The sequence below is a fragment of the Vigna unguiculata genome, chromosome 8 (assembly GCF_004118075.2).
Source record: "Vigna unguiculata cultivar IT97K-499-35 chromosome 8, ASM411807v1, whole genome shotgun sequence".
NCBI lineage: Eukaryota > Viridiplantae > Streptophyta > Magnoliopsida > Fabales > Fabaceae > Vigna > Vigna unguiculata.
The window spans coordinates 32,807,722-32,833,750 of NC_040286.1; the positions used below are offsets into that span (position 1 = coordinate 32,807,722).

Consider the following 26,029-nt stretch of genomic DNA (forward strand, 5'->3'; position numbering starts at 1 on the left):
TCCTGAGAAAACATCTGAAATTCATCTAGGAGAAGAATGTATGGTTGTTTAGAAGCAATACAAGTAAATAAAAAATTAGTAAATATAGATATACCTGCACAAAATTAATCAAACTATGTAAGGAATACAAGACTTTACCGTCAATCGCAACAAATTCACTCTAAAACATTGAAAAAATCTTGGTGAACCAAAAGGGTCATAAGTCATCCCAGTCCTTGATTGGCCTACCACAAGATACTCAACTTCCTTCCAATATGAGTCGAAGACTCATAACCGAAAGTACCTATCTCCACAAAACAGAGTGCACACGTAACACATGCATCGTAGATTATAGAACTCTAATATCTGAAAAACACCACGATATTTCCTCTCTGTTAGCAGATTTTCATCAAACTTAATGTTAAGCACATTTCCCGCAGGATCAGAAAAATAGTTTGTCCCTATTACTAATGATTTACCCCATTCCAAGAAGAAGCCTTCATCAAACACTAAAAAATCCAAGGAAAAACAGAAACGGGAAGGAATACGTTCAATAATTTTTGTTTTTAAGAAATTTCCTACTCTCAAACAAAATCACATTAAAATTGACTGCTTTCAAACCAAATCACATTAAAAAGGAAAAAAAAAACAGACAACTGCATTAACACTAACCTCAGAAGGATCCAAGAACATGATCGAGTTCTGGTAAAATTTTTTGAAACTGAAACGTTTGGAACCTGACATTTTCCCTTTTGCCCAAACGAAACACAGACCTATGGACTCTGAAGGGTTTTCTTTTGTTCTTCTTTCCAGAAACCGAACAATACACTTAATAAAGCGTTTCTCAGCTCTTTTACTCCAATGTTTCCTTTGCTCCTTTAATCAACTCGAGACGCCACATATAACAAAACGCCACATATTTTGAAAACATAAATAATAAACATAATAACTTACCACCAAAATCAGATTCTTTAAATCGAATTTTAAATGTAATCATACTACTTCTGCTGTGAAAAAATATTATATTATAATAATATTTTCCCTTTTCAATTAAATTTATTACCTAAATACCAATATCTATAATTAAAATTTCTATTGATCAAATAATTCCATATTTACTTACATAAAACATAAATAAATGTGAAATCCAAAACCAAAAACATAAAGGAAAAACCTAGTTGTATGTAAAGAGATCTACAATCTATTGTGCTTAACTTAAGATTACATGTTAAACAACTTAGAGAGATATAGTCGTAAATCAAGTTTCTCTCCGAATAAGGAGTACTTATATATTATTTCATCTCATTGATAGTTTCTTAATAAATATCTTATACAACTTTTATCGTGCTATTGTGGTGACATTGTGTACTCGATTAGAAATAACATAATGTACTCATTTTATTTCTTAATGGAATGAAGAGATATTTAAGAGTAGGGATGGTAACATGCAGGTCGGGACATGACGTGGATGAGTTTCGCTATTCCATATCCATTTTAAAAAAAATTCCTCATTCCCATACCTAAATGCAACATGTATCAAATGTTTGTCTCATTACCATTTTCACTGAATAACAGGTGTGTATTTGTACCCGTACCTACCCATATATGTTTTCTTATTGTTTCAATATTAATTAATTAATTTTTATAAAATAAAAAAAAATTACGGTATAGGAAATATAGTATTATCAAATACTTAATATTTAAATTAGGGTATTCTTGTTTCTTCAATATCAAATGTTTAGAAAGAAATTATAATTGTATTCATTTCAAATTAAAATACTAAGTAAAATTTCATGAGAGTAAAAGTATTTATTAAATTTGCAAACGTTAATGTACCTGGTTGATAAAATTTAAAAATATTTTTAAATAAATATAAAAGGAAAACAAACTTAAATTAAAAATATTTTAAACATATGTTTAATTCAATTTTTTAAATTCGAATAAAATCTTTTTTCGTACACTAATAAAAGTTATAATACATTATTTGATCAAAATCACACAAAGAACAACTATTAAACTAATAATAATTGAAATTTAACACATGTCTTTAATTTTTTGAACAACAATATATGTTGGATAATGATAAAAAAAGTTTATGGCAATTTCATTAAATTATTATATTATAGTAAATAAAATTTATTTATTAGTGATAAAATTACTCGTATGATTAGGGATGACAACGAGTTGGATCAGGTTGTGGGTAACACGAATAATGCTTACTCGCAACCCGACCCGAAACAAAAAATTTCATCTGCTACTTGCATGTTTACCCGTCGGGTACCCGTTTAATAAAATATAAATTAAATTTTAATTTTGTTGCGAATGACGGGTACCCGCGGATAGGGTAGTATGATACCTGCACCCGACCCGTTTATAAACAGGTATTAAAATATTCGCTACACTCTATCTGCAGGTAATAAATATCCACGGGTACTAACTATCTGTTGCAGATTTCAAAATGATTTCAACCATTTAACCAAGTACTCTCAACCATTTGGTATCAGAGCATATGATTTCAAAATGATTTTTGGGCCTTGGGGAAGTGAGCTTATTGCGATTGTGAGATTAGTATGAATTGATTGAATTGTAGAGTTGTTGAGATATGTGTTATTGCATGGTGTATTGTTAAGGCATTTTTCTAAGATAAATTATAATGGTGTATGATACCCTATGTTCCAGAAACTAGGAAAATGGCTGGCGGAAGAGGTAGAAGGATTGGTGCCAATAACTCAGCTGATGAAATTGCCCATGCTATTCACCGATTGGTTGACGCCATGCAGCCACAACAGGTGGTGCTACCACAGCCTGCACCACGACCTATCAGCATGGATGATTTCATGAGGCACAAACCAGCCAAGTTCAATGGCAAGGCCACTCCTGACGACGCAGATGCGTGGATCAGGGAATGCGAAAAGATATTATGTGTGCTAGGCTGCTCAGATGAACAAAAACTGACCTATGCCACCTTTCTCTTGGTGAGTGATGCAGAATATTGGTGGGCTGGTATGCAGCAGCAGATGGGGACTAGGGAGGAGGAAGTGAACTGGGAGAATTTCAAAAAGAGATTTCTGGAAAAATATTTTCCAGATAGTGCTAAACATGAGAGGGAGGCTGAGTTTTTGACCTTGCAACAGGGCAATATGACTGTGCAGGCTTACGTTAACAGATTTGAGTATTTGGCGAGGTTTTACACCCAGAATATTTGAGAGGGGTCTACGACATGAATTGCTCAGGGTTCTGGTGCCACTCAGGATCAGAGAATTTCCTCTTTTGGTAGAACAAGCGAAAAGTATGGAACAGTTAGAGATGGGGCCTAGTCGAGTAGCCAGACCGCAGGGGAATGTTGCGGAGGCTAGACAACAGAAGAAGCCTTATAATCGACCTCAGACGTCGTCACAAGGGTTGAAGTGTTTCCAGTGTGGGGGAGCACATTTAAAAAGAGACTGCCCCAGACTTGCTCGTAATGCAGGGAGTAGTGGAGGATGGCGGAAATGTTATGTGTGTGATCAACCTGGCCACTTTGCGGACAGATGTCCTAATAAGAAGACGGTCGCAGAGCAACGACCACAATTGCCTTCTACAGAGAGGCCAAGAGCAGCAGGGAGAGTGTTTGCGCTGACTAGCGCCGAGGCAAAGCGATCAGGTAATCTTATACAGGATACATGTATAATGATGGGTCAGAATGTATGGGTGCTTTTTGATTCGGGAGCTTCGCATTCTTTTATTTCCAATGCATGTGTGGGGAGGTTAGGATTAGAGGTTCATGACTTAGGGTGCGAGCTAGTAGTCTCGACACCGACGTCTAGGCAAGTTACAACAAGTACTAGTTGTGATGGATGCTCGATCGAAGTGGCGGGCCGTAGGTTCAAGGTGAACCTCATCTGCTTGCCGTTGGAGGATTTAGATGTGATACTGGGGATGGACTGGCTGTCCAATCACCATGTGGTAATGGATTGTGGACGGCGCAGATTGATATTCCCAGAACTTGAAGGGGTAAAATTGATTTCATCTCAAGAAGCTATGAAAGAATTGAGAGAGGGAGCTACCTGTTTCATGATGATAGCTCAGTCAGAGAAAAAGAGTAGTGAAGAGCGAATTCGTAACATATCTGTGGTGGCTGACGAAGTTCCTGGATTACCCCCAAGCAGGGATGTGGATTTCACTATCGACCTCATCCCTGGGGCAGGTCCGGTGTCTGTCGCTCCTTATAGAATGGCACCAGCTGAATTAACAGAACTCAAAAAGCAGATAGAAGATATGTTAGAGAAGAAATTCATCAGGCCAAGTGCATCACCATGGGGAGCCCCAGTACTACTGGTTAAGAAGAAAGACGGGAGTTCCAGACTATGCGTCGACTATCGTCAGTTAAATAAACTCACAATTAAGAACAAGTACCCGTTACTGCGGATAGATGATCTATTGGATCAGCTGCGAGGGGCTGGGGTGTTCTCGAAGATTGACTTGAGATCTGGGTATCATCAGATTTTGGTCAAGCTTGAGGACGTACAAAAGACGACATTCCGGTCTCGTTATGGACATTATGAATATGTCGTGATGCCGTTTGGGGTGACAAATGCTCCAGCGGTATTCATGGATTATATGAATCGGATATTCCGACAGTGTCTGGATAAGTTTGTTGTTGTGTTTATCGATGACATTCTCATTTACTCCAGAGATCGGGATGAACACGCTGAGCATCTGAGGGTGGTGTTGGAAATACTCAGGGCACATCAATTATATGGGAAATTATCAAAATGTGAGTTCTGGATGAGCGAGGTCCAATTTCTTGGGCATGTAATCTCGGCTCATGGTATCGCAGTCGACCCTGCAAAGATAGAAGCCGTGTTGAAATGGGAACGGCCGCAGACGGTGACAGAGGTGAGGAGTTTTCTGGGATTGGCCGGGTACTACCGGCGATTTATAGAAGGGTTCTCCAAAATGGTAAGTCCTTTAACGCAACTCACGCGAAAGGACAAACCTTTCTCATGGACGGAATAATGTGAGGCATGTTTTGAAGAGATGAAGAAGAGACTAACCACGGCTCCAGTATTGGCTATTCCCGATACAACTCAAGCATTTGAAGTATACTGCGATGCGTCATACCAAGGGTTGGGATGTGTGTTAATGCAAGAGAAAAGGGCGGTAGCATATGCTTCTCGACAATTGAAGATCCACGAGAAGAATTATCCCACCCATGATCTGGAACTGGCTGCGGTAGTTTTTGCTCTTAAGACTTGGAGACATTACTTATATGGCTCCCAATTCTGAGTCTTTAGCGATCATAAGAGCTTAAGGTATTTATTTGATCAGAAAGAACTTAATATGAGGCAAAGGAGATGGATGGAGTACCTTAAAGATTATGATTTTGAACTCCTCTACCATCCAGGCAAGGCTAATGTGGTAGCTGATGCCTTGAGCAGGAAACGGGTGCATATGTCTTCACTGATGATGAAAGAATTGGAACTGATAGAGAAATTGTGCGATATGAATTTGGGTTTACAACTGGATTCTGATCATATCCGGTGCAGTATGTTAACAGTTACAAACACATTCCTTGAGGAGATCCGAGAGGGGCAGGTGCATGATGCTGAATTACAACGGATTGTTGGATGGTTGGGTACAGAGAAAGGAAAGGAATTCAAGATGGGGGCTGATGGCATCTTAAGATTTCGAGATCGGGTTTGTGTGCCAGGGAATTGGAGGATGAGAAGGAGAGTTCTGGATGAGGGACATAAGAGCCGCCTTAGTATCCATCCGGGTATGACGAAAATGTACAAGGATCTTAAGGAGTCATTCTGGTGGCCTAGGATGAAAACCGATGTGGCGAATTTTGTGGCAGCCTGTTTAGTGTGTCAGAAGGCTAAAATTGAGCACCAAAGGCCAGGAGGTACCCTAGAACCACTAGAGATACCCCAGTGGAAGTGGGATGGTATCTCTATGGATTTTGTGACTCACCTACCTCGATCTGTAAAAGGGCATGATGCCATTTGGGTAATAGTTGACAGACTTACCAAGTGTGCGCACTTTTTACCAATCAATCTGAGGATGTCAATGGATAAACTCGCAGAGTTATACATCCGGGAGATTGTAAGATTACATGGGGTTCCAGCAAGTATAGTGTCAGATCGTGACCTGAGATTCACCTCGCGGTTCTGACAATGTTTACAAGCAGCGCTGGGAACTCAACTGAGAATGAGTTCTGCATATCATCCTCAAACGGATGGTCAATCAGAAAGAACGATTCAGTCGCTAGAAGATCTGCTTCGGGCATGTGTATTGGATCATTTGGGTAGTTGGAGTGAAGTACTTCCCTTGGTGGAATTTACTTACAATAATAGTTACCACTCAAGCATTGGAATGGCGCCCTACGAGGCATTATATGGGAGGAGATGTAGAACCCCACTATGTTGGTATAAGGATGGAGAGTCAGTGACCATTGGGCCGGAGTTGTTACAACAGACGACGGAAAAGGTCAAACTGATTCAGGACAGGATGCGTGCGACTCAGAGTAGACAAAAGTCGTATGCAGATAAAAGAAAGAGGCCGCTAGAATTTCAAGCAGGGGATCATGTGTTCTTACGGGTCACCCCGACTACAGGCATTAGGAGGGCAATCAAATCCAGGAAATTAACGCCGAAGTTTATAGGGCCATATCAGATCAACAGAAGGATCGGCTGGTGGCATATGAGATTGCGTTGCCACCACATCTAGCAAACTTGCACAATGTGTTTCATGTGTCCCAGTTACGAAAATACATTGCAGATCCCACTCATGTGCTAGAGGCAGATGACGTCCAGTTCCGGGATGATCTGACCCTGGACGTGAGACCGGTAAGCATAGTGGACTCTCAGGTCAAGAAGCTGAGAGGGAAGGAGATCCGGACGTTAAAGGTTCTTTGGGACGAGGCAACACAAGAAGCAACGTGGGAAATGGAGGACCTCATGAAGGAATCATATCCACAATTATTTCCTGGTAAGTGAAATTTTCGAGGACGAAAATTCTTTTGAGTTGGGAGTAATGTGAGATCCAGGAAATTCATAAAAATTAATAATTAATATAGTATAAGAAATGAGGGGTTGAGACTACCATAAGAGAGTTCTTTGATAAATCCTAAACAAGAAACAATGTTAACCTAAGTGGTTTAGAGCACTTGATTATGTTGAGGGGACTTGGGTTCAAGTCCTGAGTATGTCATTAGTAGATTTATTTAATTTTGTTTTATTTTGCAATTATATCGTGAACGTGAAAACATGATTTAGGTTCATACGAATGTGTGAATTAACAGGAATCATGTGATAGTTTGTTGGTGTGCATGTGTTTGATGGGTAGGAAGGATATGGGTTCGAATCTCGGTTAGAGTGAATATTATCCTTATGTTTTACTATTTTGCTAAGTGGTTAAATGATCTAAAAACTGTAGAAATTCTCTGGAAATCAAAGAGGTAGCAGTTTAGGTGTAGTAATGGCTATTAAACTTTAAATTTAAATTAATTTCGTATTTATAATTTTTCTATTTATTTTGGGCTGAATTGGTGAGAGGGGGGAGTGAGTGAAAAAACAAGAGTCATATTGTGTGGCTAGGAAGTTCTGAGAAATTGCAATCCAGAGAGGGAATTAGAGTGGAGGCAAGGAGAGGAGCTTTGGGAAACAAGGAAGAATTCATTTGGAATTGTTGAAGCTGAAACACCAGGTAAGGGGAGCTAATCTTATATTATGATTTTGTTTGATTTTTGTTCGTTGGCATTGAAAAATAATTGGATGGAGAAGAATTGTGAAAAATCAATGTTCGTGGTGTCTTGAAATTGAAGTTCAAGGTCTTGTATTTCATGATGGATTTGATGTGCTGTTTGGGTAATTACTTAGTTGGGTAGGAGATTTTGTTGAGACGGGTTCCAATTTGTGCTATTGAGTTTTGGGTTTCCTTTCCAATTACATATTGCTCATAATAAAAGAAAATTTGGTGAGACTGTTAAGCATAAATAACATATATTTTGTTTACGCTGCATTTTTTAGCCAATTGAAATTTTGATTGAAATTATAAAGATAATCATGGTTAGGTATGATCATGATAAAATAATTATCGAAGATCTTTGAGTTTAATTTTGCATCAGTAGGTACAATTTCTCTTTTTTTAATTATTGTATTATAATCTGGAATTAGAAAGAGATTGCAGTAGTAATGGATGGAAATCATAAGAATATGTATAAATATAGAAAAACTTGATAGTTTTAGAAATTGGTTTGGTCTTTCCTCACTTTATGCATAATTGGCACTGGGGGATATGGAAATATTTGATTTCATGTATATGTTGCCTGGTGAATTAGTATTGATTTGTGATGCTGGTATCAATTAACGTATAGTATATAATATGAATATTCTACAAGATATTATTATTATTTTTAACTCACAAGTCTAAGGTAGTATTGTGCCATATTGGTTCCGTATTATTATATAAAGTTCATGGATGTTAAAAAAAACATGGGTTGAATTCTTATAAAGTGGCAAAAGCATTACGCTGGAAATATTTTTTTTTAGTATTTTTTATTTATTATGAGTTAAAGTTTGGCTAAAAAGGGTTTTCATAGATTTAGTCTTTGTTTTTGCTAAAAAGTTTTACTGACGTGGATGAAATCCTTTTATGGGTTAGTTGTAGCTTTGATTTTTTTATATACTTTTAACATTAAGTAAATAAGGATCGGGTGGGAAATAAAATGTTGGGGTTGCGAATTGTTAAACTGTTTTTGTAGTATTAGTATTACAATAGTATATAAATTCAGTATACCAAAGTGGGGTCTTGGAATTCTATCATGAAAGTTGCAGTGCGTATGTGTTCTTTGAGTGGCCATGTATATAAATTCTTCCTTTTATTTTAGCCGCGGGTCCCAGTGGTGGTTAATATGCATTAAGTGTAATATGGTATCTTGATATGTGTGTTGTTTATAACCTTTGAAATGCCTAATAAACAATAACATATATTGTTTTATGTGATGAGTTACGGGAAATCAAGTTTAAATTCATGGTCCGCTTTAATTAACATTTATATTATAGATATTAATATAATGGTAAGAAAACTATGATTGGTTGTTTTGTTTTAACTCATATGTACAATGTATATTATTAACCAAAAATTCAAGTGATGTAATGGGTTTAAATTTATGAATGTATAAGTGGTTGTTCATGTTATGAATATGATCTATGAGGTGCGATAGGAATTTAATGGAAGTGCTTATATTTTCTATTGGGTGTTTTACGGTTGCACATGATGATTGGAGTATGCCGGAATCTAGTACAACCAGTATGCCAGAATCTAGTACAACCAGTCAATTTATGCTACTAGAGTAGTGTCTAGTGGTGTGGGTTGGACCGCCAGGCGGTCTACAGGCACCGCCAGGCAATAGTGCATGGGCATGGATCCATTGCAGATGGATTTGCATGGATGGGTTTGATAGCTTCGTCCGGGATATGTTGGATTAGTTACGAGCGGGGAGGTTCGTAACAGAGATTTGAGATGCGTGATTGATGCGGGCGGGGAGGTCCGTATCTGTTGTACTCTTGTGTGGGGATACAAGCGGGGAGGTTCGTATGTTCCGTGCTCACACTTGAGGCTACTATGAGCGGGGAGGTTCATAGTAGGTGTTCACGCATGTTGGACTACGATCGGGCAGGTTCGTAGAGTTGGACTACGGGCGAGGAGGTCCGTAGAGTTGGACCACAAGCGGGCAGGTTCGTGGGAGCATGATAATCCCTAAGGACCAAGGCTGTGAATGGATCTTTCTCATATAGGTTATGAGATTGGGGTATAATGTTATAAAAAGGTCGATAAACTAAAATTGACTAAGTTAGATTGGGTGAGGGCCACTTCTTATTATCTTATTATTTGTATAATTTTTCTTTCTCAGCTCACCCTTGCTTGTTTGTGTGTTTGTGTTTGGCGATGATCACGTGACTTGTTACGTGGGAGCAGACGTGAATTCAGGTGATCATGCAAATGCTTAGCGACAGAGCGGGGACCACCGATGGGGAATTTTCTTTATGCTATGCTTTCTTATATTTTGTAATAGACATTACGAGGCTTTATCCAGTATGAAGTTGTAATAAAGAAGAGATAGTATGAACGAATTATGACGAGACAAGTTTTTGAATTTCCCGCGCTTGGGAACTTATTAAAATGTCTGAATTTCTTAAAGTATACTTTGTAAAAATAATTTTTATCTAGTAATATCCATCTGGGGTGTTACAGATTTTATCCGTGAATACCCACTAGCACATATATTTTTGCTATCCCTACGTATGATGATGAGTTAAAAAATAAAAATAATTATAAAAAATTTCGAAACAGTATTCTACATGATAAAAATAAACAAAAAATAAAAATATTAAAAATTAATTAAATGGAAAAAATTTGATAGATCGTTGAATGAGATCGCACATAGACAAAACAAATTTGTAGTTAATTGTATGATAAGATGAAAAAGACCTTAGAGATATAAGAAAAAAAAATTCAAATATCAATGAGAGATAATAAAAATTGTTCTAGCGAAACCAAAAAGTTCTTCAAATGAAACAAATTGAATAGTAATAGAATAAAGAAGATAAGTTTTTTATGTTACATAGTAAATTAAAAGTTTATATTATTGAACACTTAATTTGACAGTATTAAACATTCTCATGAGAAAAGAAAATGTATAATAAATAATTTTTTAAAAAAAGAGTAAAAATATTCAAATGTGAGAAATAAAAAATATTTAATTGATATATGTCATTTGAACATAATTGCACAAAATTGTGATAAATGAATATCTTGGAGATACAAATGAATAAAAAATAGAAAGTGTATAGTGTGTGTATATATATATATATATATATATATATATATATATATATATATATATATATATATATATGTGGTTACTTAATAGATTATAATTATTTTAATAATTTAAATGGGACACAGATAAAACGGGAATGAATATTATGGCAGGTATAAAAACAGATGGGATGTACAAATGTGTATATCCTCATTTCCATTCTATACTCAATTGAAAAAGTTAGATATTCTTCGTACTCATACACATATCCAATCTAGAAATTTTCCGTCCAAACAAAGATATATTCGAATAATACCCATGAGACAAATTTATTTGTCATCTTTAAAAAAGAGTTATATAATATATTTGTTCCTTATTAAAAAAAAAAATACCTATAATCCTAATTGATCAGTGAACCATTTAAATTTTGATAAAAGTATACTTGAATGTAATATTTCATAAGTATAAATCAAATTATCCATTATTATTTTCTATTACATAGTGTTAACTTTATTAAACATCTATGAATATATTACAAAAACTTTTAAATAGCCCCGAACAGCATGTCATCATACTATATGACATTTTTCTTCGAAACATTTTTTAAATTTTATTCAAACCCCTGCTTAGAGCTAATAATTTATATAAAAAGTATTTAGAGATTTCTTGTCTTTGTACCTCATCACTTGAGTAAACAATATTTCTTAAGCAAATTGACTTGACTTCTACTTCAATAAGCAAAAAGTCACACTTTAAATAAAGATCATTCTTTATATCTTCTTATCATATAAATTCACTTAAATTAATCTTTAAGTTACTTAATGCTTTATTTGAGTAAACTTTTTTATGCACTTAATCAAATCTTTTGTTTCTTATTAAATTTTAATTATTTTATATCAATAAACTGTCAACATTATCACATTTATTATCGCGTGTAAAATCAAAAGTAAAAGAATTCTAAAATACTTTTCTTTTTAAAATTATAGAAGTCCAAAGTACTAGAATACGTGTTAAATATAACATATAATGATAAAAAAAATGTTAGTTATTTAACATATGTTTTAATAAATTCAGACTATACATGATAAAAAATTTGGAACTCGTAAGGATGATTTCTGAAAACATACAGGAACAAAAATGAAAAAGACTAAATTATAAAAATAAAATAATATTTTATTAAGTGTGTTATGTCAATTATTTATTCCACTTAAGTGTGTGAATAAATTGGTAGAAGAATGATCTAGCTTAAACGTGAATTTTTGAGTTTTTTTTTCTTTTTATGCAAGAAACAAGAAAAAACAAAGCATGAAAGATACTAGTTCCTAAGATGAACAGCTCCATTACATCAACAAAGCATTGGGGGAGAGTAATATCAAAGGAACATTGTGTGCAAGAAAGAAAAACATCATCATGATTGAACCAAATTTAGCAAGTTTATTTGCACAAAAATTAGCTTCTTTTAGTATATGTTGCAAAGTAACTTTTCAATTTAATAACCCTTTTGAAAAAGTAAATAAGGATGAAAACCTTATAAATTGCCCTTTATTAGCTCCAAATCTATCTTTGAATCAGTTTCACAAACAATTGACCTACTATAATCATTTTTTTCTTACCTTTGGAAGACTATAAGCTTTGAAAAGAGCTCAGTTAAACTTGGAAATCCTGAAATTCGGTTTCAAAGGTGGTACCAAAATATGCTGCCAAATTTTGAAATTTGAGTCATTATTAGTATATAGTTTCATTAAATATTTGGAGAAATAATTTTGACATCCCTAGTAATTCTATTTGGCTTGAACATATTTTCCTTGATGGGAAAATACTTTGATCTATACCAAAAACACTATTATCATTCACTCATACTTTTGTGCTTTTGCTACAATTCGGTTTTCAAGGATTATGGTTTAAAAAAAAACGAAATGATAAAAAAAAAGTTTAATTTAATTTTTGAGCACATGGCTCTATTGAGCGCAAACATCGACATGTTGTTGAAATCGGTCTTAGTTTACTTGCATATGCTGATCTCCCTCTTAAATATTGGAATTATACTTTTCTCAGTGTTACACACATTATCAATTATCTTCCAACACGTATTTTAAATAATAACACACCACATCATACTTTGTTTCACACAAATTCTGATTACAGTATGTTTCGCATATTTGGTTGTTTATGCTTTCCTTTACTTCGCCCTTTTCAAAACCACAAATTCAATTTCAAATCCTCTGGTTGCCTATTTCTTGGTTATAGCTCTAATAGAAAAGGATACATATGTTTACATCCCTCAGGAAAAATCTACATCTCACGTAATGTTTTGTTTAATGAGCAAATGTTTCCTTATAAGACTACACCCAATCCCTTTGAACCTTCTGATTGTTCGCAACCCGCTACCTCTCTACCACCTTCGCTAATTGTTCTTCCCTCAGAAAAATCTCTTACGCCTCCGCCTCACCCTGACCATTCCAACAACTCCTGTTTATCTTCCACTCCTTTTTCTTCTCCAAACACCATTACTGAGCCAAACACCATTACTGAGCCCAACACAAACACCTCCCTTGATACCTCTAATCCTTCTTCAGCCTCTGCACCTTCTCAAATAGATGACAGTAATGTTCCCTCACCTCCCCCACCTTCAAACATCCATCTAATGAAAACCCGTGCGAAATCTAGTATTTTCAAACCCAAAAGCTTTCAAACCATTGTCACCAATCATGTGCCTACTTCTGTCAAAGCTGCTCTCACAGACTCCAATTGGTATCAAGCTATGAAAGTTGAATTTGATGCTTTATGTGCTAACCATACTTGGACTCTTGTTGATCCCCCACCCGGTTCACATGTTATTGGTTGTAAGTGGATTTTCAAAAATAAATATAATAAAGATGGCTCTCTGGAAAGACGCAAGGCACGTCTAGTGGCTCAAGGCTTTAATCAGGTTGAAGGTTTGGACTTCACTGAGACTTTCAGTCCTGTAGTCAAACCAGCTACTATTCGTATTGTTCTTTCTTTGGCAGTTTCCGCAAAGTGGCCAATTCATCAACTTGACATCAACAATGCTTTTTTGCATGGTGATTTGCAAGAAATTGTATACATGAGTTAACCACCAGGATTTGCATCCAATACTTCGCAGGTCTGTCTTCTGCGTAAAGCTTTGTATGGCCTTAAACAGGCCCCACGTGCGTGGTATCATAAGCTCAACACAACACTTACTCATATGGGTTTTTCATCCTCTATCAGTGATGCTTCATTATTTACACGCTTTCATAAAGATTCTATATTACTAATTTTAATCTATGTTGATGATATTTTGATCACAGGAAACAATGTCACACATATCAAATCTTTGATTTCAACTCTTCACAGTCAGTTTGCTTTGAAAGACCTTGGTTTGCTCAGTTTTTTCCTTGGCATTGAAGCACATTGGTCACCCACAGGGGCTCTTCATCTATCTCAAACAAAATATACTCAACAGATTCTAGATAAAGCAAAAATGCTTGACGCCAAACCACAACCGTCGCCAATGATTTCTTCTTTAAAACTTCTTGCTGATGCTTCAACATCCTTCTCCGATCCCACTCTGTATAGACAAATCGTCGGAGCTCTTCAATATCTTACGTTCACCAGACCTGACATCACCTTCTCTATTAATAAGGTGTTCCAGTTTATGCACAATCCACAACTACATCATTGGCAAGCTGTGAAAAGAATTCTTCGATATATAGCAGGCACTCAGTTCCATGGCATTCGTTTCTCTCCATCCTCTTCAAAATCCTTACAGGCTTTCACTGACGCAGATTGGGATTCTGACCCAGACGACCGTAAGTCAACATCAGGTTACTGTGTTTATTTTGGCAACAACATTGTCTCGTGGTCATCCAAGAAGCAAAAAGTGGTCTCCCGAAGCTCGACCGAAGCAGAATATCGAAGCCTTGCATCCGCAATGACCGATATCTCATGGATACAATCCCTGTTACATGAACTTCATGTTGTTGTTCCCACTCCGATCATACACTATGATAACCTTGGAGCTGTTCTCCTCACAGCCAATCCAATAATGCACTCACGAACAAAGCACTTTGAATTAGATCTTCATTTCATACGTGATAAAGTGAAACACAAACAAGTCTTTGTTCGTCATATCCCAGCGCGGTTCCAAATTGCAGACGCTTTTACTAAACCCATTTCTGGATCTGCTTTTCATGACTTTCGTCAGAAACTCACAATGGTTATTGTCTATCCACCATGAGTTTCTGGGGGATGTTAAGTAGCTTTTGTTAGTTCTGTTATAGTTAGTTTAGTTTTCTGTTATTAGTTGTATAAAACTTACAACCCTTTATATAGGGTTCTCCTCTTTTCTCTTGAATATACAATCACCTCAGAATATTACCGTTCTATTTTTCTTCTTCTCTCATAAGTCTTACAATTTTAATTATAAAATTCATAATGCTTTAATATTTGACGAAGTGATTTTTAGAAATATAAGTAATAAATTATTGACATATAAACTAAATGAATAAATAGTTGGTATGTCTTCTTAGTAGTTTTATCCCTATATTATTAATGGAAAATGTTTATTTTAAGGATCAATGAACATATGATAAAAATAATTTAATGTGAAAAAGATAAATTTGTTGATTGATGAAATGAAATTAGTATTTAAGGTATTAATTTGAAAATTAGTAAAATTTAATCATGGTAAAATTTATTTCTAATAATAAGGTACTTAAATGGATTAGGTATCTTAGAATGCGCTAATGATACTTTTATACTTTTATGGGCTTTATTATATAAATGGTGTTATTTGTGTGTTTAATTATGAAATTGAGCAACTTAAAAAAATGTTATTGATATAAGGAAGTCTTATAGCAAAAATCATATGAACAATTGATGACTTCAGCATATTATTATCCAATTATTCTTTATTCTGGGACTAATTATTTTATTATTATTCAAAAGTGAAATCGTACATGTCGCATGACTTCACTTTTGAATAATAAAAAAATAATTAGTCCCCAAATTAAACTATAATCTAATGATAATACAATGAAATTGTTACTGTTGTCCACGACTTCACTCAATTAGCAGAAGTTGTGCATTGTCCACATGACTTTCATTCATAGTCACTGCACCTGAAGTCATCTATCTTAATCATGGCTTCTTTTCGAACTAAGTCATCCACACCTATGGCGACTTTCATCCCATATCTGTGCAGAAGTCGTGCATTGCCCGCACGATTTCACTCTTGAATAATAACAAAATAGTTAGTCCCCAAATTAAGCAATAATCAGATGATAATGTGTTGTAGTCGTCATTGTTGTCCATGACTTCATCCAATTAGAAGAAGTCATGCATTGCCCACACGACTTTCATTCATACTCGTTGCTCCTGAAGTTGTCTACCTTAATCATGACTTCTTTCCAATCTGAATTCATCCACACCTTTGATAACTTTCATCTTACATATGTGCGAAGTCGTTCATTGCCTGTACAACTTCAATTTTGAATAATAAAAAAATAAATAATTCTTGGATTAAACAAAATCAAATAATAATGTGTTAAAATCGTCATTGTTAACAAAAGTAGACATCTATTCATTTGACTTCTTTTTCATAAAGTTCTATCTTACAAATACGACTTTCCTATATCGATACTTTTTTTTAAAGTTGTACATTTTTGTAATTAAACATTTGAATTATACCATTTGTGTATAAAAGTTATACTTGTTTCAATATAATCACCTGAAAATCTTTGTGTGCGTAAACATGTTTAATTAAGTTTTTTATTTTAGTATACTAAATTAGTTTTAATATTTTAAATATATATAATATAAATTAGTTTTAATATTTTACTCTAGTTATATATTAGACAAAACAGGTCAAGATATGATAGCAAGGAACAATATATATCATGTCAGTTCCTTTACCAAATTCATTAGTCATTATATTATTCATACAAACATATTGAAATGTAAATAACGCCTGAATATTTAAACAGGCCTGGTTATAATAAAATTTCCCTAATTAATAATTTTGGTTTGCCTCTTATCTTAATTAATTGATGGCTCACTATTAGTTAACAACAGGAAAAGACAATACCATAAAAGCTAAATCAAAATACAAAGGGTAGCCAGTATGATTAGAGGTCCACACCTTAATCACATTAGCCACTTAAAAAATTTAAAGTATGCATCCTCAGATATTCTTTTTCACCAATGCTTGTTCTTTAGTGAAAAATCTGCTATTATTTTATAAGAGAAAACAAAAATGCTAATCGTTAAGAATAAAAAGGAGAGGGATGTTTGTCCATTCCCTCACATTTCTTTCGTTAAATAATATCCCATTTTACCAAATACTTTGTGCTTCACATTTTTTCATTTTTCAATTGAAAAAAAGTGTGATATTTTGGGTTTAGTTTCTTCTAATCCAATCAAACATAGCCATGCATCTTCTGATGTAGCCACCGTTACTGCTTTTAAATAATAATATCTTCTAATAGCTACATTGAGATTAATTACTATGTTTCTTTTCTTATAAAATAATTTTATTCACAAGTCCAAGTTCATTTATTAGAAACACAATTTTTAAGTATGTAAAGACTTATAAAAAAAAGTTTATTTAAAGTATTTATTAAAACATTTTTTGAAACATACAACATTAGTCTCTGTCTAAGGCAGACATAGCAGAGACAGCAAGAATTGAAGTAAAACAACAAAGCTTTGTAAAAGTCCCACAGCAAAAGCACAATGGATAAGCCATGCCCTAACCAAACATGTCACAAAACCTGATACAGTATCACATAACCAGTTATCATTTTCTTCACTCAACTACCTACAATTATTGAGCAATTCTCACCATGCTCACCAATCTTATAATATCAAATCATTTTAAATGGCTAAAAGATTAGTGGAATTTTCTTAAAATTTATAATATCTTATAAAAAATGGGATTTTTATTTTTATTTATTTTATTTCAAAATGCCTTTCCCATCCCATCCCATGCCTTCTGTTCTTTCTTTTTCGTCTCCTTTGAACCACTCTTCGTTGTGCGGGTTTTCGGGTGACGTAACTAAAGATTTAATATTTAATTGACTGGTTTTAAATGATAGACCATTTAAAAATAATATAATTAAACCACCGAAAAAAAAATTAAATGCAGAAAATGAAAATTTGAAGATTATTACACAGTAATAAAGTTGTCGGAAAAATTAAATTGGAAATGTATTTTGCAGATTTTCCCACCTAGATTTTGCAAGAAAAATACTTGTTTAAGGATACAATACAATACAAATATATTTATTGTATGATATAAGCAAATAAAAAAAAACGAGAGTGTACGTAGATGCAGGAGGAAAAAGTGATTGTTTAAAATTTCAAAGCTACGATCGAGGCGAAACTACAAATGCGGGACCCACCAAACTCTCCTTAGTGAACAACAACCGTAGCATCAGAGCCAGTGGCAGCGCAACCATAAACACACACACACACTTGACATCATAGGAAACTGTTGGTCCCTTACCTGTGCTCAGCACCGCAATCTTCAGCTGTCTTGTTTCATATAAATTCAGCGCTAGTTACAGTTGTTATAACTACTATAACTGCAACTATAACCAAGCTTTAGATTCTGATTCATTTAATTATCATAAATTGAAAAGAGATTCACGCTGGCGGTGAAGAACGTTTCTGCGGCGGCGGCGGCGGAGCAGCTTGGCGTCACGCTGATTTCCGATGAGGAAAACATTGCGGGTGTTGAAATCCCCGACACCGCGCATCAAATTAGCACCGGTGCGTTTCTTCTTTCTTTGCTACGGTCTATACACGCTGCTACTGAATTGGGAATTTACAAGAATGAATGAATTGGGGAATATTTTGCAGATTCATGGTTTCAGGTGGGGTTTGTGCTGACGACGGGCATCAACAGCGCGTATGTGCTTGGGTATTCTGGGACCATCATGGTGCCCTTGGGTTGGGTGTGGGGTGTGATTGGTTTGATTCTCGCCACTGCGATTTCGCTCTACGCCAACTCTCTTATTGCTAGGCTTCATGAATATGGAGGAACAAGGCATATTCGATACAGAGATCTTGCTGGATTTATATATGGTATTTTCTATATATCTGCTTCTGAATAAATCAACACAATCGACCTGCTTTTTGTTATCATCTTTCACTCCTTTTCTTTTTGCAGGGAGAAAAGCTTATTCTCTCACATGGACTCTGCAGTATGTCAATCTTTTCATGATAAATGTTGGCTACATCATTTTGGCTGGTTCCGCTTTGAAGGTAAATGGGAGCAAAATTTGTGTTTCTTTAACCGTGTTGAGACACAAAACACTGCTTTGTTTGATTTTGGGTCAGTTTTACGTGTTTAATTCTGAGTTGAGGAATTGATTCTCAGAAAGAAATAATAAATTGAAGTATTTTTAGGTGATTGAAATAGTACTGTTTAGAATATTTCTGAATCTTTGTTTGTTCACTGATGTGCAGGCTGCTTATGTTCTATTTAGGAATGACGATGGGATGAAGCTTCCTTATTTTATCGCCATAGCTGGATTGGTCTGTGCGATGTTTGCCATTTGTATTCCCCATTTATCGGCTCTTGGAACTTGGCTGGGATTTTCAACAGTCTTGAGCCTGGTGTACATTGTTATAGCATTTGTTCTGTCGATTAAAGATGGTACTAATCTCTCATTCTAATATCTTTTCATTCTCTTTTTACGTTTGATGAACTAAAACCCCCCTTTGCATCAATAGGTATAAAATCACCACCTCGTGATTATAGTATTGCGGGGACACCGACAAGTAAAATATTCACAACAATTGGAGCATCTGCGAATCTTGTGTTCGCATATAATACAGGAATGCTTCCTGAGATACAGGTAACATGCAAGCTTATAAGTTATACCTGTTGAGTTTTTGTGTGGATTAATAATATATAACCCTTTATTTGGTTGTAATGTAACCCTCACAGGCAACCATCAAGCAGCCAGTTGTGAAGAACATGATGAAAGCTTTGTACTTTCAGTTTACCGTTGGAGTTTTGCCGTTATATATGGTAACATTTGGAGGATACTGGGCTTACGGATCTTCAACACCAACCTATTTGATGGCTGGTGTAAATGGTCCGGTCTGGGCTAAGGCCATGGCCAATATTGCAGCTTTTCTTCAATCAGTCATTGCATTGCATGTAATAGTAACTTTCTAAACTGCGTTTCATGTGCAACTAAATATTGTATTTAAATGGTTTCACTGGCCTAATATAATAATAACCCCTCTTGTGTTTTTGGTAGATATTTGCTAGTCCAATGTACGAGTATTTGGATACGAAACATGGGATCAAAGGGAGTGCTCTGGCTTTTAAGAACTTGTCATTTCGAATCATGGTGAGAGGTGGGTACCTGGCTATAAATACGTTTGTATCAGCTGTGTTGCCATTTCTTGGAGATTTCATGAGCCTGACCGGAGCAATCAGCACCTTTCCCCTTACGTTTATCCTTGCAAATCATATGTACCTGGTGGCACAGAAAAACAAACTAACGTCCATCCAGAAGCTCTGGCATTGGATCAATATTTGTTTCTTTGCGATCATGTCTGCTGCGGCAACTGTTGCAGCACTTAGGCTTATTGCTTTAGACTCCAAAACGTACCATCCTTTTGCAGATATATGATTAGATGCATTATATTGTTTCACTGATTCTGGTCATAGTGTGGGTGGGTTGTGCTTCAAATATGCTTTCGTTCAAAATAACTACTTGCCATCATGTCTCAATGATATATGCAAAGGGTTCTTTTGTCATGTAAGAAAAAAAATTTTAGCATTCTCAAAATCAAATTCAATGTCTAAAAAATATTTTTTTCTTGCTTCCACCCAACATGATAATCCCTTATTCCTATGTTGTCATCACTATATATTATGTACGATTTGTTTGTTAGTACTTACCTATAACAAAGTATGTTAGTTTTTACGTATTTATCTAGTCTATTCCTTTTAAAAATTATAATCTGTCTTTAATAAGCAAATCCTATTTATTTCTTAACTAACTACTTTAAAAAGGTATTCATTTCAAAATTACTTATTTTAAATTTAAACAAATTGACTTGTAAATAGTCTAACAAAATAGCAGTACTAGTTAAATATATTAGATAATTTTATTGACTTTTTTCTTCCAATGTGAACCACAACTACTTACCAAACTGAGGTTTAAACTGATTCAATTTCTTTGAAGATATGGAAATCCCTAAATCGTAGCTTTCTTTTCAACAAAACCTTCTTCGACAACGTGGAGTTTATACTATTTAAATATTTTTAATCACTTGCAAAAAAATTAATATCTAAATAACTTGTAAATTAAGTATTACATATATTTATTTCTCAATCAAATTTGTTAAGTTTACCAGCAACCTAAAATTTTCCTTTTGCTAAATATAAGTTGAACTTCCACTTAATTAGCTTGTGGTAGCAAACAGACTTCTGATTAAAGAATTAACAAACATATTTAGAATAATATATTTTGGCAAAATTAATTTGGACAGTGTAAATTCGGACACATATCAAACAAGAAGCAGTTAAAATCAATCTGAATTTATACAAGGAAAACTTGCAGAGGGTAACCAATTCTTAAAAATTGAATACAACACCCGCACAATGAACTCATTTTCTGATTCGTATGTCACTATTGCAAACTTGATTTTACGACAACAAATATCCTAAAAAGAACACTTTTAATGTATATTTCTACAATAGAATTTGACCTTTTTTGGGTAGATAATCATTGTCCAATTTTCCTACCTAAGAACATTTTGAAATAATCTGATGATAACTCTTGAACCTGCCATCATAAAGAAACAGAAAACGTGTTAAATGTCATTACAACCAGGGCATATTGTTCAATGAGCACTTAAGAGAAAGGACATAAGAGGCAAGAATTCTTAGCTAGATGTTAAGGAAAAGGTTTGCTCACCACACTTACTCTGCATGTTTAGTACAAACTATTTTTTTAAAATACAAAAGGTTATTTGTTTTATAAAAACTCTTCCGAAACTAACAAAATAAGAAATCACTTGTCCAGTATAAATTGAATCAAACATGCATTTAAAATTATTGACTTCAAAATTAACCAGGGTAAGTTTAAAACTATCCGTTTTGGTTTGGTCTGATGTAAATTCCTTAAGTTAAAAAGGCCACATTAAACTAAGCTCAAAATTAGTAAACTGAAAATGTAAACTAAGCTCACAATCTATAACTAAATTCACTACATATATACTGTATGCATGCGTTGTACTGCAATATCCGTCAAAATGCTTCATCCGTCACGTTTAGAAAAAAACATCTTGTCTGTAATGTCGACATATAATTCACTTTTATATAATTTGTTTATATATAGAACACGAAATTTAAGAAAGTCCAAGGCACTCACACAAACAACAGATATTTGTTGTGATTAAATTTAAACAGTATTTAATAGCAATAAAAACGATGATACATTAGATGCACGTTTAAACCAGACATATCTGTATTGACATCTCACCTTGCTGGCGTCATCCAGAAACTAACTTCACGATAATGCAGATAGAGTTCAGAAGTATAAGAGGAAATCTTAGGTACTGTGTTGCATAAATGAGACCTAAAACCTGGCCTTTGAAAGACTTTGTCTGGCCGGCCGAAAAGTCTGATAAGCCCCATCCTCTAGGTGCAAGAAATCGGTCCTCATTCAGAATTGCTAGTGCATTTGCAAGAAGAAGGAACCCCTCAAGTAATGTCCACAGACCCATTTACCTGCAAAGTAAAGAAAACCAATACAGCTTACAAAAAATTCCAAGTCATTTGCACTAGTCTTTCTTTGTTGTTCACCAATAAACAGAAGTGGAGAATAACAAATGACTACGACAAATAAAAAAGATTGGTGTTGTACAACCCTCAATCCCCTCCAAATGAACTGTCTCAATCTAGAAAAATTCTATAAGGGAGGCTAATTTTAATTCATCTAATCAAATACTGCATCCCTAATATTCTTTAAATTAAGGAGAAATGTTAGAACCTTACTTTTAAAAATCATAATTAGGGTGATTTTTAGTAGGTTGATAATGTAAAAATTTTACAATAACATCCATCAAAATTGAACTCATAATAAATAAGCGTAGGGAATTGCTAGCTTTTTTCTGAATACAAAAACATGACTAATGAATCACAGAAAAGTGGAAGTTATGATCATATAAAGACTACTTAACGCTTTACAAATCACAGAAAAACTATGCACTGGCAAGTAAGAATGAGGATCAAATTCATTCAAAAGTACTGACTGAGGCAGATAACAGCCAGAAACATAGTATGAAATTATGCATCGGCTACTACAAAACCAGCAGTTCCCTGCATACCTCAAAAAGGTCAATGGTCACTAATGCAACTGATAATTTTTGGAGAAAAAGGAACAATTAACCCTAAGCATGAAACAGCTAGCAGCAATATGTAAGCGTGTTATATGACCAAATCGAAATCTTAAGATTGCCTCGTACTCGGCTAACCATAGAAGTCAAAATAAGGGCTCAAGGAAAAGTAATCGTAACCATTAAATCAAAATGCAGCATGGTATCCGTGAATCTGATTTGGTAAATAATACTCTAGTTGAAAATATGGGGAGAATACAGCAATAGTACAAGGTTGACAATTTTACCTTAGCTGAAGGCTAGAAAATTCTAAATTTTATAGTAATTCTCATTCTCAATCGAGAGTTCAATTGGAAGTATAGAATACGAACACTTCAATGGTAGTGTCTTTTCCGGCTCTATTCTAACCTTCTTTTTATTTGGATGTCAATAATAGTAGACCACAGTACTCACTTCAAAAACATTGGACAATCGGCAGGACCAAGTGATTTTAAAACAGATCAGAGTTCACGGTGACAGAGGAACTCGGATCAGACAACAGACATACAAACTAATTTTAACGAGTGCGAAACCCTAGATCCGCCAACAAATCCAACACCGCAAAGTACATATGACCTAAAAATTTGATTTTCAAAATACAACGAACTAAAGGACCGCCTAAAACTTCGATTGAACAGGGGCACAAAACTGAAGAACAGCAGAATAAGAAATATAAGAAAATGAAAACAAAAATGGAGGACTAGAGAAGGTAACCTGAGAGAGGAGCACGAAGGAAAGTGTTAATGGCGGCGGCGAGGTGGAGGTGAACGGTGAAATCAGAGAAAACAATAAATGCACACCACTATAGAGAAGAACCCAACCTTGCTGAACTCCATCTACTGTGTATCAGATTTTTCTTAAGTTGGATAAATTCCATTTATCTTTTACCTCTTTTTCTTTCTTTTTCCCATCCTTTTCCTCGATTTTTTTCTTTCTATAAAGAAGTATTGCAATAAAAATCTATAATTATACTTGTATTTTTCCTATGTATTCTTTTAATATATATTATTCTTACGTAAATATAAATGTTTTTATATAATATTAAATATAATATAAGTCATATGTAAGCTAATTATATAAAAAGTAATATATTTATTATTTAATATAATATTTTTTATTTAATAATTACAACTAAAATTAATTTTTACATTTATATGTAATACTTTCATATTAACTTTTAAAATTTAATTTAACCTGTAAGTGAATTTATACTCAATTTTTTTTTGTTATAACATTTTGAATTGTAAATAGAAAAATTATTTAATCAAATTTCATTTTATTAAAATTACCATTTATGTTAAAATTACTCACTATTGTTTCTTTACTTTCTTTCTACATTTACGATTCCATTACTATTTTATTTAAAGGTCATAGATCATCTTAAAAGTTTTTTATGTAGAGAGTAATGTTAAACAGAATTTTCAACTGAATAAGGTCCTTGGAACAATAATCGTCAAAGTAGCACGATTCTAGATAGGGAAGGCTTGTTAATTTATAATAGCGTTTTTAATCCAATGTTTAAATGATAGAGTAAGCATGATTTCTATTTTGTTCTGTTTCAATAAATTAACTGGTATAATTGGGTTGTTGAATATTGAGTAGTGAGGTTGAATTGGAATTTTGAGGGTTGTATGATTGTGTGGACACATGAATTAAGTTAGATATACCATTTTGATTAATTTGTTTGATGTAATACTAGCGAAAACACATACATTATTGTGTTTATGTGTACGTATTTTTTAAATATGTATGATATTATATTAGTAAGTGACGATATTGTAATGTTATTAAGTTAATATACAAAATAAATTTATATTTATTAAAAATAAAGTGAAATGAATGGAGGGAAGATGAGAAAATAACGATTGATTAATCAAGAAAACAAATGAGAGAATATATATAATTTTATAGAAAAACATGTAAAAGTGACTGTTAATTTTTAAAACTTTAACAAATAATTATATTGTAAAGGCTAAATTGAAATTATAAAACATGGATACAAAAGAGAGAATCTCTTTATATTTAGTTATATATATATATATATATATATATATATATATATATATATATATATATTAAATGATGGTATTTTTGAATTGGGAAAGGAATAAAATTGTTTACACAGCTCAAAGCGATGATTTGATATATTTGTAGAGTTTTGAAAGTTGTGTAGACTTATTAGGTGATATAGCTAATGATTGGGCAAAAAAATCATTTTGAGATTTCAAAGAGTTAGTGGTCTTACTCGTCGAGCGAGCTTTTGAGAAAAGTTCTTAGAGGTCTAGTTCGTTAGACAAAAATCATTTTATGAAAATTCAAAAAGTGAAAAAAGTGGTTGGTCTTGAGGAGTCTTCTAAAGGTGGTTTGTTAGGTGAGAGACTGTGGTAGCTTAGCAATGATAGATTTTAAGTATGAAATTATATGTTCTAAACTTTGAATTTAAATGGGTGTGTGTATGATTGAGAAGAGTAAAGGTGTTAGGCATAATCTACTTTTTTTACATGGTGAGTGGCAGGGTAAAACTCATAGCATGAGCCATAATTTATTGTAATATATTGTTTAATAGGGGAAATAATGTATTTTAAGGTTCTAGATGTGTATTGAACAATGATTTTGTGTACAAGATTACCGTGACTTTATTAACATTAAACTCACGTAGAGGTGAGAGTCGATGAATGTTCTTATGGAAGAGAGATATTAAAAGGATTGTATCTTGCATATGTTATATAAATTTACCATATCATATGAGTGGATAACTTAATTTTTGATATATGTGACTTTGTGTGAATAAGATAGAATGACAAATACAAATATTTCTTACCCTATTTAATATAC

General features: G+C 34.0%; 2 protein-coding genes across 3 annotated transcripts; one reads left to right on the plus strand and one right to left on the minus strand.

The window, feature by feature from the left end:
* Window positions 1-18,143: 18,143 nt before the first annotated feature.
* Window positions 18,144-20,621, plus strand: LOC114193282 (proline transporter 1-like). Its single transcript, XM_028083012.1, has 7 exons — window positions 18,144-18,559; window positions 18,650-18,874; window positions 18,960-19,054; window positions 19,259-19,448; window positions 19,526-19,650; window positions 19,743-19,958; window positions 20,062-20,621. Exons 2-7 carry the CDS (start codon window positions 18,727-18,729, stop codon window positions 20,437-20,439), a joined length of 1,152 nt encoding a protein of 383 aa, XP_027938813.1. The 5' UTR covers window positions 18,144-18,559; window positions 18,650-18,726; the 3' UTR covers window positions 20,440-20,621.
* A 701-nt stretch (window positions 20,622-21,322) lies between these two features.
* Window positions 21,323-24,089, minus strand: LOC114193544 (immediate early response 3-interacting protein 1-like). 2 transcript variants are annotated; one of them, XR_003606279.1, is made up of 3 exons: window positions 23,909-24,089; window positions 22,300-22,547; window positions 21,323-21,600 (listed from the first exon to the last, which is right to left on the minus strand). XR_003606279.1 is itself a non-coding variant. In XM_028083381.1 (2 exons), exon 1 carries the CDS (start codon window positions 22,541-22,543, stop codon window positions 22,310-22,312), a length of 234 nt encoding a protein of 77 aa, XP_027939182.1. In that variant the 5' UTR covers window positions 22,544-22,547; the 3' UTR covers window positions 21,325-21,600; window positions 22,300-22,309. The 2 variants fall into 2 exon arrangements, 1 of the variants encoding a protein (XP_027939182.1); XM_028083381.1 differs by lacking the exon at window positions 23,909-24,089 and having other exon boundaries at window positions 21,325-21,600.
* Window positions 24,090-26,029: the final 1,940 nt, after the last annotated feature.